This window comes from Ixodes scapularis, unplaced genomic scaffold, assembly GCF_016920785.2.
Source record: "Ixodes scapularis isolate PalLabHiFi unplaced genomic scaffold, ASM1692078v2 PGA_scaffold4__175_contigs__length_147842914, whole genome shotgun sequence".
NCBI classification, from domain to species: Eukaryota; Metazoa; Arthropoda; class Arachnida; order Ixodida; family Ixodidae; genus Ixodes; species Ixodes scapularis.
Window position 1 is genome coordinate 119,864,186 of NW_024609879.1, and position 14,325 is coordinate 119,878,510.

At 42.5% G+C, this 14,325-nt stretch overlaps 2 protein-coding genes across 2 annotated transcripts; both read left to right on the forward strand.

The window, feature by feature from the left end:
* Positions 1 to 258: 258 nt before the first annotated feature.
* LOC115322027 (sulfotransferase ssu-1-like) lies at positions 259 to 1,227 on the forward strand. Its single transcript, XM_040205869.2, has one exon. It carries the CDS (start codon positions 259 to 261, stop codon positions 1,225 to 1,227), a length of 969 nt encoding a protein of 322 aa, XP_040061803.1.
* Positions 1,228 to 5,173: 3,946 nt separating this feature from the next.
* LOC115331448 (sulfotransferase 1C2) lies at positions 5,174 to 10,436 on the forward strand. Its single transcript, XM_040205871.3, has 2 exons — positions 5,174 to 5,528; positions 9,417 to 10,436. Exons 1-2 carry the CDS (start codon positions 5,361 to 5,363, stop codon positions 10,398 to 10,400), a joined length of 1,152 nt encoding a protein of 383 aa, XP_040061805.2. The 5' UTR covers positions 5,174 to 5,360; the 3' UTR covers positions 10,401 to 10,436.
* Positions 10,437 to 14,325: the final 3,889 nt, after the last annotated feature.

Consider the following 14,325-nt stretch of genomic DNA (forward strand, 5'->3'; position numbering starts at 1 on the left):
AAAAATATTTTGTGCCAACTAAGCTTTCACTACCCAATACCGGAATAATGTTGGGTGTTATCCTTCGCATTATAAAAAGTTTGGAACTAAGGATTCCATATTTGATCTTTCATTTTTTTCTCGTACATTTCCCCCAATATATTGAGCTGACGGGGGGGGGGGTGATGATATTATTTCAAGATTAGATGGCTAGGGTGCAATCGGCACAGAGTGCAACTATTGTTCTATCTATAATTACAGGAGAAACCTCTGGAACAGATGTCAGCTGCACCAAATGTGAATGCCAGTTCTCTTTTCAAGAACCTGGATGGCTTCTACATGAGCATCTTCCAGGACGAGGACACCGTACAATCCGCTATGTCTTACAAGCCCCGGTCCGACGACATCTTTATTGTCACGTACCCTAAATGTGGAACAACATGGACACAGTACATTGTCCATTGCATCTTGTATGACGGTGTCCTTCCCAAGGACTTCACAGAATTCTTTCTAAGGTCACCTTGGCTTGAGTTCTTGGGCTCCGAGGCTGCAGAAAAAATGGTCCGCCCAGGCGTCATCAAATGCCATCTTCCCTTCCATAAGCTTCCTTACTCTGAGAACGCGAAGTACATATTTGTGGTTAGAAACCCGTATGACGTCTCCGTCTCCTTCTATCACCACGCTAGAGGCATCCCTAGCAATGGGCTTGAAGACGCACCGTTTGATACATTTTTAGATTTGTTTTTAAGTGGCCAAGTTGGCTACGGAGACTATTTTGACCACTTGCTATCTCTCTACAAGCACCGAAACAATTCAAATGTTTTGTTCTTCAGGTACGAAGACTTACAAAAGGACATAAAGGCTTGGGTGCTCAAGATCGCTGACTTCCTCGGTGAAGAGTACGGTCAAAAGCTGAGACATGACAACGTGCTCCTCGACAAAGTCGTGAAAGCCACCAGCTTTGAAAGCCTGAAAAAAACAGTCAATGACGGCGTGAAAACCCTGATGCATGATCTTTTCTCACTTCCCCCTGAGAGACAGTTTAAGTCTTTGCAAGTTTACAGTCAAAGATCTGGCGGAAGACCGAAGTTGGAGCTCAAGCATGAACTTCTTCGCAAGGGTGTCCTTGGGGACTACAAAAACCTCTTCTCGGCTGAACAGATTAGACGGATGAAGGAGCGAATCGTGTCTAAGACAAAAGAAAGCGACGTTATGAATTTGTGGATTGATATTGGGCTTCCACGATAACATTCCGGTGGATTCGTATTTCGGGATAACGTTGTTTTCTTTTAGTTAAATACAAATATTCATTCCTTGGCAAAAAAGTGCCTCTGAATCATAACACTTGTATGTGGCTAGGGCCATTTTTCTATACTACACAAAAACTGCCCAATTTGAAAAAAAAAAAAAAGAAATGGAGGTACGCCGAAGTATTAGGAATTTTAAATTTGCGGTGCATATGCTTTTTAGTCACGGAATACGCTGCTAGGTGTCCCCAGTATCGAGGTTTTTGCGTCATTCTTCTAAACGCAATAGCTCAAGGTCTAGGGTCGACAAACGTATCCTACAAGTGGCCGGTTTAGCGCTAAACGAATACGGAGCGGGCCAAATAAAAAAAGAATGGTAGGAATAGTTAACCTGCAAAATAAAATATTGAACAAGACTGTGAGAAGCTGGAAGTTATTTGCTGCCATGAAAAATAATGCTTTCTTGATTGAGGCATTATCACATGTAAGATTTCTGAAGGCTCTTGATGATCAATACTGCTTAAAGATGCGGACATTCGCAATAGCTACTAGCGGAGAGATGTAAAACGTTTAAGACAGGTCATCTGGTATTAGCAGACGCGTACGTTTGATATTATGGTGCTCAACTCACAGTGTTCACACACTTATGTGCTTAGCGAACACTATGAATCAAGCTTGCAGAGAGCTTTCACAAATGAGAAAACCCATCTTTCAACTTATATCCTGTCTGATGATCCGTGAGGCTATTTACACTTATGGACAACTTTCTGTGGTATTTAAGGAGGAGTGAAGAGCGCCCATGTACCGCATTAAGTGGCGTCCAAGTTACTCGACTTCCCTGCGCCTGTGACCTCAACTATATAGTCGCAGAAAGTTGTCTACGAGTATAGTAAATGTCTCTGCTTTAAATAAACTTTTGAGATGTTTGCTTTAAATAAACTTTGGAAAACGTAGCTGTCATTTGAGTATTTCTGAAAATCAGCAAGCCAAACACACCGTTAACATTGCGTACTATCTCACTGAAATTATATTTGTGAAACACTGTGCTCATTTCTTCTACAAATGTTCACCAAGTAGGAGTACGATAAAAGAAATTTGTTACTAGAGGTTCCTGGTGATGAAAAAAAATTGAACTTATATTTTTAAAAAAATCTTACGCTTTGAAGAGCATCAAAACTTTGAAAAAAAAAAAAAAAACTTTGAAGAAGTGAATGTCTTCACGTAACCAGTACATCGAATTATATTGAACATAACATTTCATTTCTGAATACAGATTTCTGAAAATTTTGTTTTCAGATTACGTTTGGGTAAAACCCTAATAAAAATGCAGGCAGTATATAAAAAGCTTATCCTCCTTTTAACGGGTCTTTCAACTTTCTATTCAGTCACGTCGTATCAACAACTTGAATGCCTTTCCTATCGAGGTCTCTAAACTACAGACGATGAAAAAGCTATATAATTTCTATCGCCGCTGCTCAACATGCTTTATGTCACTATCTTTCTGCAGAAAATTTATAGACAAGATTTAATAGAATGATAAAATGCAGTCCGGAGCAGCGACATCAAACCCAGTTAGAAGCTCCTTTCGGAGGGTACGTTTTTTAAATGTGTCGAATAATTATAGTTTCTTGCATTGCTTTATAATTGAAGATACAGTTCAAGAACCCTTAGAAACTACATTTCGTACAAAGTCTTGGCAAGACAAACCAACACACTTGTAGTCTTTTTAACCTTCTGGGCTGGTCTACTCTCAAATGGTTGTCTTTAAGTGCAGGGTACCTATTGCCGTGGAGCAGTCAACACTACTCAGTTTTAGCAGAACGGATAGTTGGGCTAGTTAGTACGTATTCATAATATAAACAACGCGACTGACAAGGACGAAGAAAGTCTGGACGACACAAGCGCAGACTGACAACTGACGGTTTTATTTTCATAAAAGCAAGGAGAAACAAACACGAAAATGACTCTCCGATCACAAGGCAATCACGACCGTGCATCACAACGGCTTTTGGCGCCGTCAAAACACTTTGTCTAATCCTTGACGCTGTGCACCACCCATCACCCCCATCTAAAGATTCTGCCTCGCTCTCTAATAGCGACAAAGACGCTTGATTCAGGCAGGTTGGGTCTGCCTTTCTTATATTGAGTGCCCGGACAATCTTCCGTGCCTTTTGGTCTTTGTGTCTAAACAACGCGACGGTCTCCTCCAGCATTGGGTGGAAAGAGGAGTCCCTGCAATGCAATGCCAGGTGGGAGCACGCTGTCCCTGCCAAAGAGCTACGATGCTCACGCATGCGAACATCAGTCTGCCCGATGTAAAACTTTCCAGGAGAGAAAGGTATCTGGTAAACTACCCCGTTGGTGCAAAACACTTTATGAACACGGTGCCTTACGCCATAACCGCCCTTCTCCGGTTTATTTTTTTTTCTCTCACGCGCTTTTCCACTGCATCGCGTGCCGCACGGGTTCAAAAGGGCCACCTCAAAGTATGGGGTGGACGTGGTGTTCTTGACGCGAAACAATTTGAGTGGAATTTGCTCCGCAGTGGAAAAGCGCGTGAGAGTAGGGGAGAAACCGGAGAAGGGTGGCTGTGGCGTAAGGCACCACGTTCATTTCATGTCTTGTACTAGGGGGCAACTTAACAGATGTGGGAAGGTTTACATCGGGCAGATAGGGCGGTGGCTTAACGTTCGCCTGCGTGAAAATCGTAGCTCTTTGGGGCAGCGTGCTCCCGCTTGGCATTGTATTGCAGGGACTGCTCCCGCCACCCGATACTGGAGAAGGTCGTCATGCTGTTGACACAAAGACCAAAAGGCACGGGAGATTGTCGAGGCACTCAATATAAGGAAAGCTGGCCCAACCTGCGTGAGTCAAGCATCCTTGGTGCTGTTAGACAGCGAGGCAGAATTTTTAGTTAGGGGTGATGGGTGTGCACAGCGTCAATTATTAGACAAAATGTTGTGAAGGAGCCAAAAGCCATTTTTATGCGCGGTCGTGATTTCATCTGGATTGGAGGGTCATTTTTATGTTTGTTTCTGTTTGTGTTTCATGACAATAAAACCGTCAGTTGCCAGTCAGCGCTCGTGTCGCACAGTCTTTCTTCGTCCCTGTCAGTCGCGTTGTTTATATTATGTCTACTGAATTATTAGTGTTATGAGAGATCCTGGCTTGGTGTATTTGCAATGTCGGCGGATGTGCACAAACCAAGTGGCGAGTGCATCTTTCCACGGATATATTGTAAAAAACCCAAAGTTAATGTTCAGGATTTATAGTTCTATAGAAAGTCAACAGGAAAAAGCCAAAATGCTATAGACAGCGGACAGAACAAATAATACATTTTCTTTAGAATATCTACAGCCACTATACACAATTTATGAGCTTGGGCTTATATATGGGCATATAATATGTAGTGCAAAATTATTGTTACAAACCTGCTTGAAAAATAAAGCACGACTGAATTCGTCTGTTCGATCTCGTGTGGTTAGTGCCAGGCATGTTCGTCGAATGGTTTATGCGAATAATTGGAAACGAAGGTTTCGCCTGAAAATATAAATATAACAAAATCTTTAAAACATTTAATAAAGGGATTGAAAAAAGGGTAGAAGCCACCATAATGTTTTAATAATAACTACAAAAACGCAGCTGTCTCAAAAGTAAAATACTGCATTGAGTTGGCGGCCCTTGACATTTCAGTTTAACCCCTTATGGGGTATCCACACGAAGGAGAAATCCGCCCCTTTCCTCCGCGGAGCGCGCATCACGTGAGACATACGTCATCCTTTTCTGACGCCTCGCTGGCCTCGGGCCGCCGTTCTCCTCCGTGGCGGAGGCGCGGAGGCTTCGTGCTGGCAGCACGAAAGCTCCGCAGGTGCACGTGGCGGAGCCGGGGACGGAGTTTCCCGGGTGGTTGACGTCACGAGATCCGTCCGCGGAGTTCTCCTTCGTGTGGATACCCCTTTAGCAGATAAAACGACGTGTTTGTGCGTGATACTTTTGCTGTTTATTTGTCGCGCCGGAGCCTTGCCCTTCACTCACTGAGGTATCAGGCAGACTGGAGGGGAATTGCAGATAACGCTATCGTTATGTTTTGTATATATGTATACCCTTCATCAAGCCAGCGGATAACTGCACAATATGCTCCTTTGCGCTGCTGATATCAACGTGGAAAATGACCGCCACAATGATAAGAATATCTCTCGGAGCCTGACTTCATCCGCAATAAAACGTATTCTTTACCGCGAGCTGCCAGAGGATTGCCAACTTTACCAAGCTTCTTTCTTCGCTGGAACTCCTTGTTCTCAGGTAAATCGGAGGACTGTAATCAAGCGCTGAATGTTTTCAGTTGAATGTGCTTGTTGCAAGTTGTAACCTAATGCTTTTGTTTGTCGTTCCTTAAAACGTTCTTTTTCTAAGCATACGTAATGGGCACGGGTTTCTAACTTGAAAACAAATCAAGGCATTATAAAAAATGTACGGCGAAATTTTTTCGTGGGCTTAAAATTTGATTACCATAAATAAGCCTTGCTGCCTTGATTAACTTGTAATTTGTCGTTCAAGAAGAGTTGTGGTTGTAATAAGTTTGATTCGACTACTTATAATCGTTTGCATGTCAACGCATTCAGGGCTATTAGAAAAAAACAAAACAAAAACAAACAAACAAATAGCGAATGAGTTTAAGGCGGAAAAATGTTAGTGCGCTGGGTTATATAAAATAAATGTTTCCTAATCAGTCTTTTTATTTTTCCTTGTTAGCGCTCGTTATTGCATTTTAATCTTAATGCGACTGGTTATATGCTTTGACAGTTGTGTGGTTCACAACAATTAGAATCAATTATAGAAAAAATATCAGGAAAGCCTTTTCTTGAAAGCAAAATTGTTTATTAGGCTTAATGTACGTTTATACTCCAACGTAACGTCGACGGGCGTGGCGTTGCGCAGCGCGCAGAGATACGGATATGTCGGAGATATCGAGTTTCTGGTTTCCGGCCAATGAAACACGCGCTTTCTGTGCTACGCTGTGTTCACTGCGCTCAACGTCGGAGTATAAACAGTCCTTTACGTTCCAGAGCATCCAGCAGAAGTAATTTATGGATTTCGTTTGGATCTTTATACCTTTTAAGAGCAAGATAAAATTAACATAGCCATATGGGGTTATGCTGAAACCAATGCACTGGCATGGACACCACGTGTCTGTGAAAAATGCATCGCGAACGGAATGGTCCCTCACAAAACGGCTCCAGTATAAATAATCTCAATTGCAAACCGCAGAATGAAATATAATTGTAATTTTCTAGACTTTTTTATATAAACTTTGCTGCTTGTAGTTTATCTATGATCGGAATATTAACTTAGCATATTTATACATATCGTCGTTTGTTATTGCGATCTCACAATATAAAGTAAAAACTCATGATTGGATGTGAAAAGTGCCAATATTTTAACACATACATTTTTATTCACTAAGTTTTTTTGCAAGTTGAATGCAGAAACAGTAGCATGAGTTATAGAAAACTTAAGCTCCTTACGTAAAAAAGTCAATTTTTTTACTATTTGTGCTATACGTACTTTGTAGACTATAAAATACTTCTATCTTGTAGTTTACCTAATTATTGAACTTGAAAGTAAGCGTAATTTAAATTGTACTATACCCTTATTATGGCAAATATTTTGTAACACACGTATTTATCAAACCGTTTTGTTCAATATGTTACATTTTTTGTACAAGCAACTGGCAAACCGGTGGAGAGGAAAAAAAAACAATGCTGCGAAATTCATTCAGGATTATTTTCCGTGTTTAGCCCTCGGGGCTATTTTGGCAGGAAAAAGTTTGACTGGCCATTTTTTGCGAAACCATTATAACAGGAACTAGTGCCACCAAATAAGCTACTCTTCAGAGTAATGACACTTATCCATCTTGTGTCTTAAAATCATGGTTGCCAGTTATTTTAATCTTTATCTAAAATCACAAGAAACGCTTTTCCATCCTCCACAAATGTTTTAATAGTTCGCAACAGAGCAAAACAATAATACATGAGCTTCCTAACACCGAAGCTAATGTTGAGAAAGTCGCATATTTGAATCACGACAATCGTCAGTTGCGTCTGCTCTGCGCAGGCACCATATTGTCGCGCCTAGAACAATAGCGGGGAACAGAGTGCCGATATTATAAGCGTAGCTCCTATGGTGGCTCTAGCCAAGAAGATTTAGTCCTGGGCCGTATTAACCACGGGAAACAGTGGAGCACGTTGGTAGAACATATTTAGCAGAGACCAGCTGAAAAAAACTAACCATACAAGTGAGAGGAAAACATGAGAGACGCGTTCAACCGCTAGACTACCCACCACGTCTAATGATACTCTTCATCTTCATCGACTGGCTAAGATCATTCAAAGCATAGCTCGCGTCACTATTTCCTTATTTGTTTCTTCTTTTTTGATATTAGGGCATCCTGCTCGTGTGTCAACTTTTGACCTTAACCAGGGGTGAGAGTATATTCTTGCGAGGTGGAAGTACTGCCCACCAGTAGACAAAAGAGCAGGATGTCCTTGCCTAAAAATGAAGAGAAAAAAAAGGAAAAAGTCAATCAAGTTATGTTTTGAATGATCCTAGTACGCGATAAAGATCCAGTTTTTCATTAAACGCAAATGGTAGTGCAGTGGTTGAATGCGTCTCTCACGTTCTCCTCTCATTTGTATGGTTGGTTTGTTCAGCTGGTTTCTCCTAAATATAGACCATATTGTGACATTGTCTGGATCTGGGGCGGTATTCCACCCGAAAGTCTTTGGCGGAGTTCCCACAACTGGGGCTGTGTCCTCGATTCATTTTTTTGTAAATATGAAGCAGAACGATAAAATAGCGTTGGCGTATAAATTGGCATAAATAAATAAAGCGTATTTAAATGCGAGTGTCCTTGCGTTAACATCTTAATACATGCCACGAAGCTGCTTGCTGTTCAACAATTGATATACAGACGGATAAGTTATTATAAGGGCAGAGCCAGCTCGTGGATTGGAAAGCACCGAGCACTATCTAAGAGAACAAAGCTGGACTACGTGACAAGGCTAACTGTTGCTGATTCAGTGCTGATTTAGAAGCTGACTTTTCATAAAGTGTGCTGCGTCTTCATTCATTATCTCACGACCTTATCAACGAACACCAAAACACCGAGTAATCAACTTGGCGATTTGATGAAATAAATTTTGCTCTGAAGGCCTTTGATAGAAAAACCCGCATGCTTGATTTAATATCAGGGCAGATACTAGCGTTAGCTCAGCAAAATTTGACCGGGCAAGCGGGGTGTGATGGCAAACTTCATGACGTGGATCCGCAATTGGAAGGAGATCCAGCCATCGCGCCTCTAGTAGCTAAATTGAGGACTACACCGATGAAGAAAACAACAAAGTAGATTGTTTGTCAGTGTTTTGACACAGAGCTCGACCCACGTAGTTGAACGTCGCGTCAGCGTTAGGCTCGGGCTGCTGATCAATCAGCACCCAATCTTTGCCCCGAGCTCAGTCGAGGAAGTTGAGGTAAAGAATCCAGTGCACATGCCTTCCGCTAGTAGACATGGAGCTCTGGGGGAGACGAGTCATGCGTGTCACGTGACTCGTGTACTGCGCGTTGCTCCTCGCAACGGGAACGTCACCGTGACATACTTCAATCTATAGGTTGGCTCTGGGGACTCGTATATCCGCACACCGTAAGGTTAAACGGTGTTTAGTAGTGTTCCAGTGCACTTTTGAGGTTTATTTTGATTTTTTTCTTAGAGTACGCCTCCTTTCACACTCACCACTTTAGTTCACGCACAAGTCTTTGACGGCTTTTAATACCCTGCAGTCTGTCTTGTCTGAAATCGCAGTTCATAAATCAGTAATAATAATATTGTATGTATCATTGTCACAAAAATTGTAGAATGACCTTGTTCTAGGTAAGGATTATCATGTCTATTTTGTTTATTTTATATTCTAAGAATCTTTTTTTGGAAGCAATCAGGAGATGTTTCTTTAAAGATCCGGGTAAAATGAGAAGCGCGAACAACTTAAGAAACGTAGGGCTTGGCTAAATAAGTTGCCGCTTTCTGCTTTGTGATCGGTTTTTGGAATTCTTGGTAGATAGTTTTGCCATCTTGTTAACAGAGCAGTACTAGTTACATGCCCGGAACTCGCCACCTTTTTCTGTCCCGATTTACAGGATAAAGCGGAAGCAAAAATGTCATCTGGACTGGACGTAAATTTCCCTCCCCTCTTCAAAGACCTGGATGGCTTCTACATCAGCAGTTTCCTCGACGAGGACACAGTGCGATCCGCTCTGTCCTACAAACCCCGGTCCGACGACATCTTTATCGTCACCTACCCAAAGTCTGGCACGACTTGGACTCAGTACATCGTGTACTGCATCTTGAACGACGGTGCCCTCCCGAAGGACTTCACAGAATTCACGCTGATGTCTCCCTGGTTAGAGTTCTTGGGTGCCGAAGCGGCGGAGAAAATGGCGCGACCAGGTGCCATCAAGTGCCACCTTCCATTCCACAAACAGCCTTATTCGGAGAAGGCCAAGTACATTTACGTGGCTAGAAATCCGTACGACTGCTGTGTCTCCTTCTACCACCATTGCAAAAGTATCCCTCACTATGGGCTAGAAGACGCAACATTCGACCAGTTCCTCGAGTTGTTCCTTGCCGGAGAAGTTGGCTGCGGAGAGTACTTTGACAACTTGCTTTCCTGGTACGAACACCGAAAAGATTCGAATGTCCTTTTCTTAAGATACGAAGACTTAAAGAAGGACACGGTGGCTTGCGTGCTAAAGATTGCAGACTTTCTAGGTGAGCAGTACGGTCGAAAGCTGAGAACCGACGACACGTTGCTCGAGAAAGTAGTCAAATCCACCAGCTTGGAAGGCCTCAAGAAGCAAGTGAACGACGGTGCGAAGCAGATGGTACCAAATCTCTTTGCACTTCCACCTGAAAGGCAGTTGAAATCTTTGCAAATATTCGGTCAGAAGTTTAGTGATAAGGAAATGTTCGTGCACAAAGGAAACTTCGTTCGCAAGGGTATTCTTGGAGACTACAAAAATCACTTCTCACCCGAACAAATTCAACGAATGAAAAACTGGATCGCGTTTAGGACAAAAAGAAGCGACGTCATGAATTTGTGGAGTGATATTGAGCTGCCTTGATTGGCTCGCCCTAACAATTAAATTTGGGTTACAGTTTTTGTTGTATGGTCAAGGATGATATAATGTGTGTTATCATTTAACATTTTCTGTGTGGTTTTATCTGCTTGCGACATAAATCATACACGTCTCTGCCAGTTAGGCGGAGAATACCCGATAAACAACAAGGTAGTTGATAGGATAGTTATACAATTTGATTATTTTCTGTTCTTGTGTTTTAATGAGAAAGCATTAAATGGTCCCATGGAGGGAAGCCTGTAGTCTGTAACAGCGAATTGATGGAAAACTCCAATTGCACGGCTCTCGGCAAAGTTCCAAAGAACGCCACCCCACAGAGAAGCCCTTTCCATGGCGCAGCAGCCCGGACGCCGGTAAGGGGGGGGAGGGTGGCCGGGCTCTGCAGAGCGACAGGCCGCAGAGACCGCCCGGGGAGCCGACTCAGAGGTCGACCGACCGGGCTCAGCGCGGCGAGCAGCTTGTGGGAATACGCTACGTATACGGATGCTTTCGGATCGCTACTCGTTAGCAGTCTTACGTGTCTTTGTATTTCAGAGACGGCTTTGTTCCCGGGTTTCTGCCGGTTTATTTACAATGTCGATTCGCACGAATAAGTTTGCCCGGGCGTGTGCGCGGATGTGTGGGCGCAAAATTGTTTTTTTTTTCTCACAGCTAAAGTAAGGGGTTCTGCGATCAACCCTCATCCCTGCCTGTCTTAATATGAACGGGTATACTGTACCGAGGTGCGGTTCTATGGCCCCTTGCGTGCGTGAAAGACCCAGGTTGCTTGCAGTACAGGTCTGGCAAAACGACACCCTTTCACGTCAGTCAAGACAGCGTGCAGTATTTACGTCCCGGCTTGACACAAGTACTATCGAATCCCTCATCTTGAAATTCCCGGCAAGTGTTTTGAAAGGCAAATAAATGACGTGCGCTAAGCTTGTGACAAAATATAATAGCAACTCAACCTTTCTTGTATCTGTTAAGAACGATAATTTTGAGAAAATCAGGAACGGGAGATCGTTGGCCGACTGTGTTAGCGCGCCACGGCTCGTATTACGTGGAGCGAAAGCTCGCGCTGCAGAACCCAGGCATTCTGGGTTTAAAGGGATACTTCAACGAAATTTGAAATATTCCCGTCGTGTTCAAAAATAGGTTGAATATGATCCACAATATCCGTAAATGACAATCGCACGTTTGTATTTTGATCCTGGTGGCTGTATTTTTCGTTATAAACGGCCCACTCTGGCAAGCGCTCGTAGAAGGCCCAGCTTAGAACACGTGACATCCAACGCAATCGTGACGTAGGTCGTCTCATGACGAGCAAAGCTACGGCGAGGTTGACGTCGAGAGGATGGCCTACTCGTTCCAGCCACCGAAGCGGCTGCTTTTGTACGAATTTTGAGTGACGGGTTAATCTTCTATAATCTTCTGGGGGGAGAATAGCGACTTCTGCGACACACAAAAGGGATTCTCGGGAAGAGGGGAGTTCCTCCTTCCCCTCTTCTCTCGTCGTGGCCGGAGACGAGACAACCTCCGTCACTAGCTGTCATGGTTCCTAGACGAGCGTTACAAACGAGGCGTTAGCGACATCCACCAGGTGCTCTTTGCTAATCGTTTAATTCGTTTTAAAATTCCTTTTCGAGACTTTTTTAACAAGATATTGGTATGTTCCATGTGATACTGCTCTTTTGAACACATATAGACCAAAAAATAAGCGCCGAAATTTCGTTGTAGTATCCCTTAAATCCCCATACTTGCCCTTTCCGATCTAGATGAGAATCGTGCCGGCGAGCGGTCGTGAATCACTAGTGCGTGGCTAGCGATTGTAATGGACTGGCTAAATTTCTCCTCTGCAACTGAAATACCAGACACGCATTGAGGCTGTCTAATTTCCGGCTGTCTAAATATGCGCATAACACAACCAATTAGTTTGAGAGAATCAGTAGTCAGGACATTTGGCCGGCGGGGTTCCTTTTCCGCCCTTTTGGTGCTCTAAAAGTACAATAGCAAGCGTCTGAAAAAACAGAGCAAGAAATATGGCACGAGACAGGTCGAGCTAGCAGGTCGAGAACGGGAACTTGTGCACTTCGATTTACCCACAAGACTATCCAAACGCAAAGAAATGCTCGCTTTATACACCAAAAGTTTTGCGGCGTTGAAAGTAAGTCTTCGCAATAGATGATCGACTATAAGCAGCTCTTTCACCGTTGCTTGCCTTGCTGAAACGTAGCGTGTGGTAAGTATCCTTTGCAAAAATATTTCTCTCCGTGCTATTGATTATTTCGCAAAGATCGTGATTATGCTAACATGGGGTGGAAATTTACTGGAAGGGTTCTAACCTTTGACGCTTCTTGTGCAAGCGGCAATGCTGCTCAGAATGCTAATGAGTAGAAGTCATATCTTAACCGATGGGCCCAATAAATTAATCGGCATTATTTCCCACCTATTTCTGACCAGGCTATAATTACATGTTACTTAAGGGACTGTAATTAACTTCAATGGGTCTAAGAGATTTGACAAAATTGATTGTAATATTCTGTCTAAACTTGAGAGCGATAGTTTGTTACCCTCAAAAGGTATCTTTCACGTCGCAGAAATATTCTTCGTGTTTCGGATGCTTTATCTGATTTCCATTTATCACGCATTGGAGCACCACACTGAAGCAATTTCGGTTCACATTTGTATTTAATTTTTGTAAATGACGCAGTGCTTTGTGTGAAGAACTCCAAAATGTTGTTGTTTGCTGATGAGCTATTTTGTTGTATTTGCTCTCTTTCTGACTGCGTGTTTCTTCAATTTGACACCTGAGCACTGTCTCATTAGTGTCAACATAACTCCCTCGTTCAGAGCAAGCTGAAAACAAGGATAATACGGCTGAGCAGGAAGCATGACCCATTTGTATTTACATACACCTTAGAGTGCATTGCCATGGCCCGAGTGTTTGGAACTCGTGATCTTGGAATTTTTGCTCATTCAGCATTGAACTTTATTTGCCATGTATCGACTATTTGTGATGCCTCGCTTAAGATTCTTGGTGCAATATTTCACTTCACAAAACACTTTTCTTCGCCTGCATGTTTTGCGTGGCTGTTTTGTTGCTTGGTTCGCTCAAAACTTAAATTTACTCGTATCATTTGGAATTGTATTCACCATTCTGCGTCAGAACGTGTCTAAGGACGGTTCGTCAAAATAGTTTTTGAGATACACTTTTCTGGCACGTGATACTACAGCTATAACAGCTCACTTAAGAAACGAATTACTTTCGTTGTTTACTAGACGTTGTTTATTTGATTGATGTGAACGTGCTGATCCCCTATTCTCATTATTTCGGCAGCGCACGGTTGGTAAAAACGTCGACCGGACGCTGTCAAGAAACGACAAAGGGCCAGTCACTCTTCTGCAGATTATTTAGAACGCACTACCATAAAAAATCAAAGGCGCTTCTATGCTCGCACTTTTTGATCTTCCGACAAACATGCGAAAGTTTATGGATGAAAGTGCGTGTCAAATATCATTCCTTTTTAGGAAATTATATAAACTGCTCTTGTCATTATTAGTAATTGGCCTTAAAACTGCAATTCGAACATGAATAAAAAGTCATTAATTTAAAAGTTTATGAGGTAATTTTAGTCAATTACAGGTTGATCGTTATGAATAATGCTCTGTCTGACGTTAGCAGAGCTGGTTTTTATTTATTTATTTATTTACTCAGGTACATACATTTTCCTTGCCGGGGCATTATTGTAGAGAAGAGGACAGTACAAATAATATATATCGATATAAAATTAAAGATATGCATCGAAAATATGCTAGTGATTCGGAAAATGTTCCAGCGACTTCAGGGATGAAAATGATGACATAACAAAAAATTTGCAACAAAATAAAAACAAGAAATCGACAAAAATATTTTATCCCCCCCCCCCCCCCG

Excerpts from the sequence above, each read along its gene's own strand:
- LOC115322027 (XM_040205869.2), top strand. The coding sequence starts at position 259 with ATGTCAGCTGCACCAAATGTGAATGCCAGTTCTCTTTTCAAGAACCTG.
- LOC115331448 (XM_040205871.3), top strand. The coding sequence starts at position 5,361 with ATGCTCCTTTGCGCTGCTGATATCAACGTGGAAAATGACCGCCACAAT. Across the intron at positions 5,529-9,416 it reads CTGGAACTCCTTGTTCTCAG|GATAAAGCGGAAGCAAAAAT; the intron begins GTAAATCGGAGG and ends CCCGATTTACAG.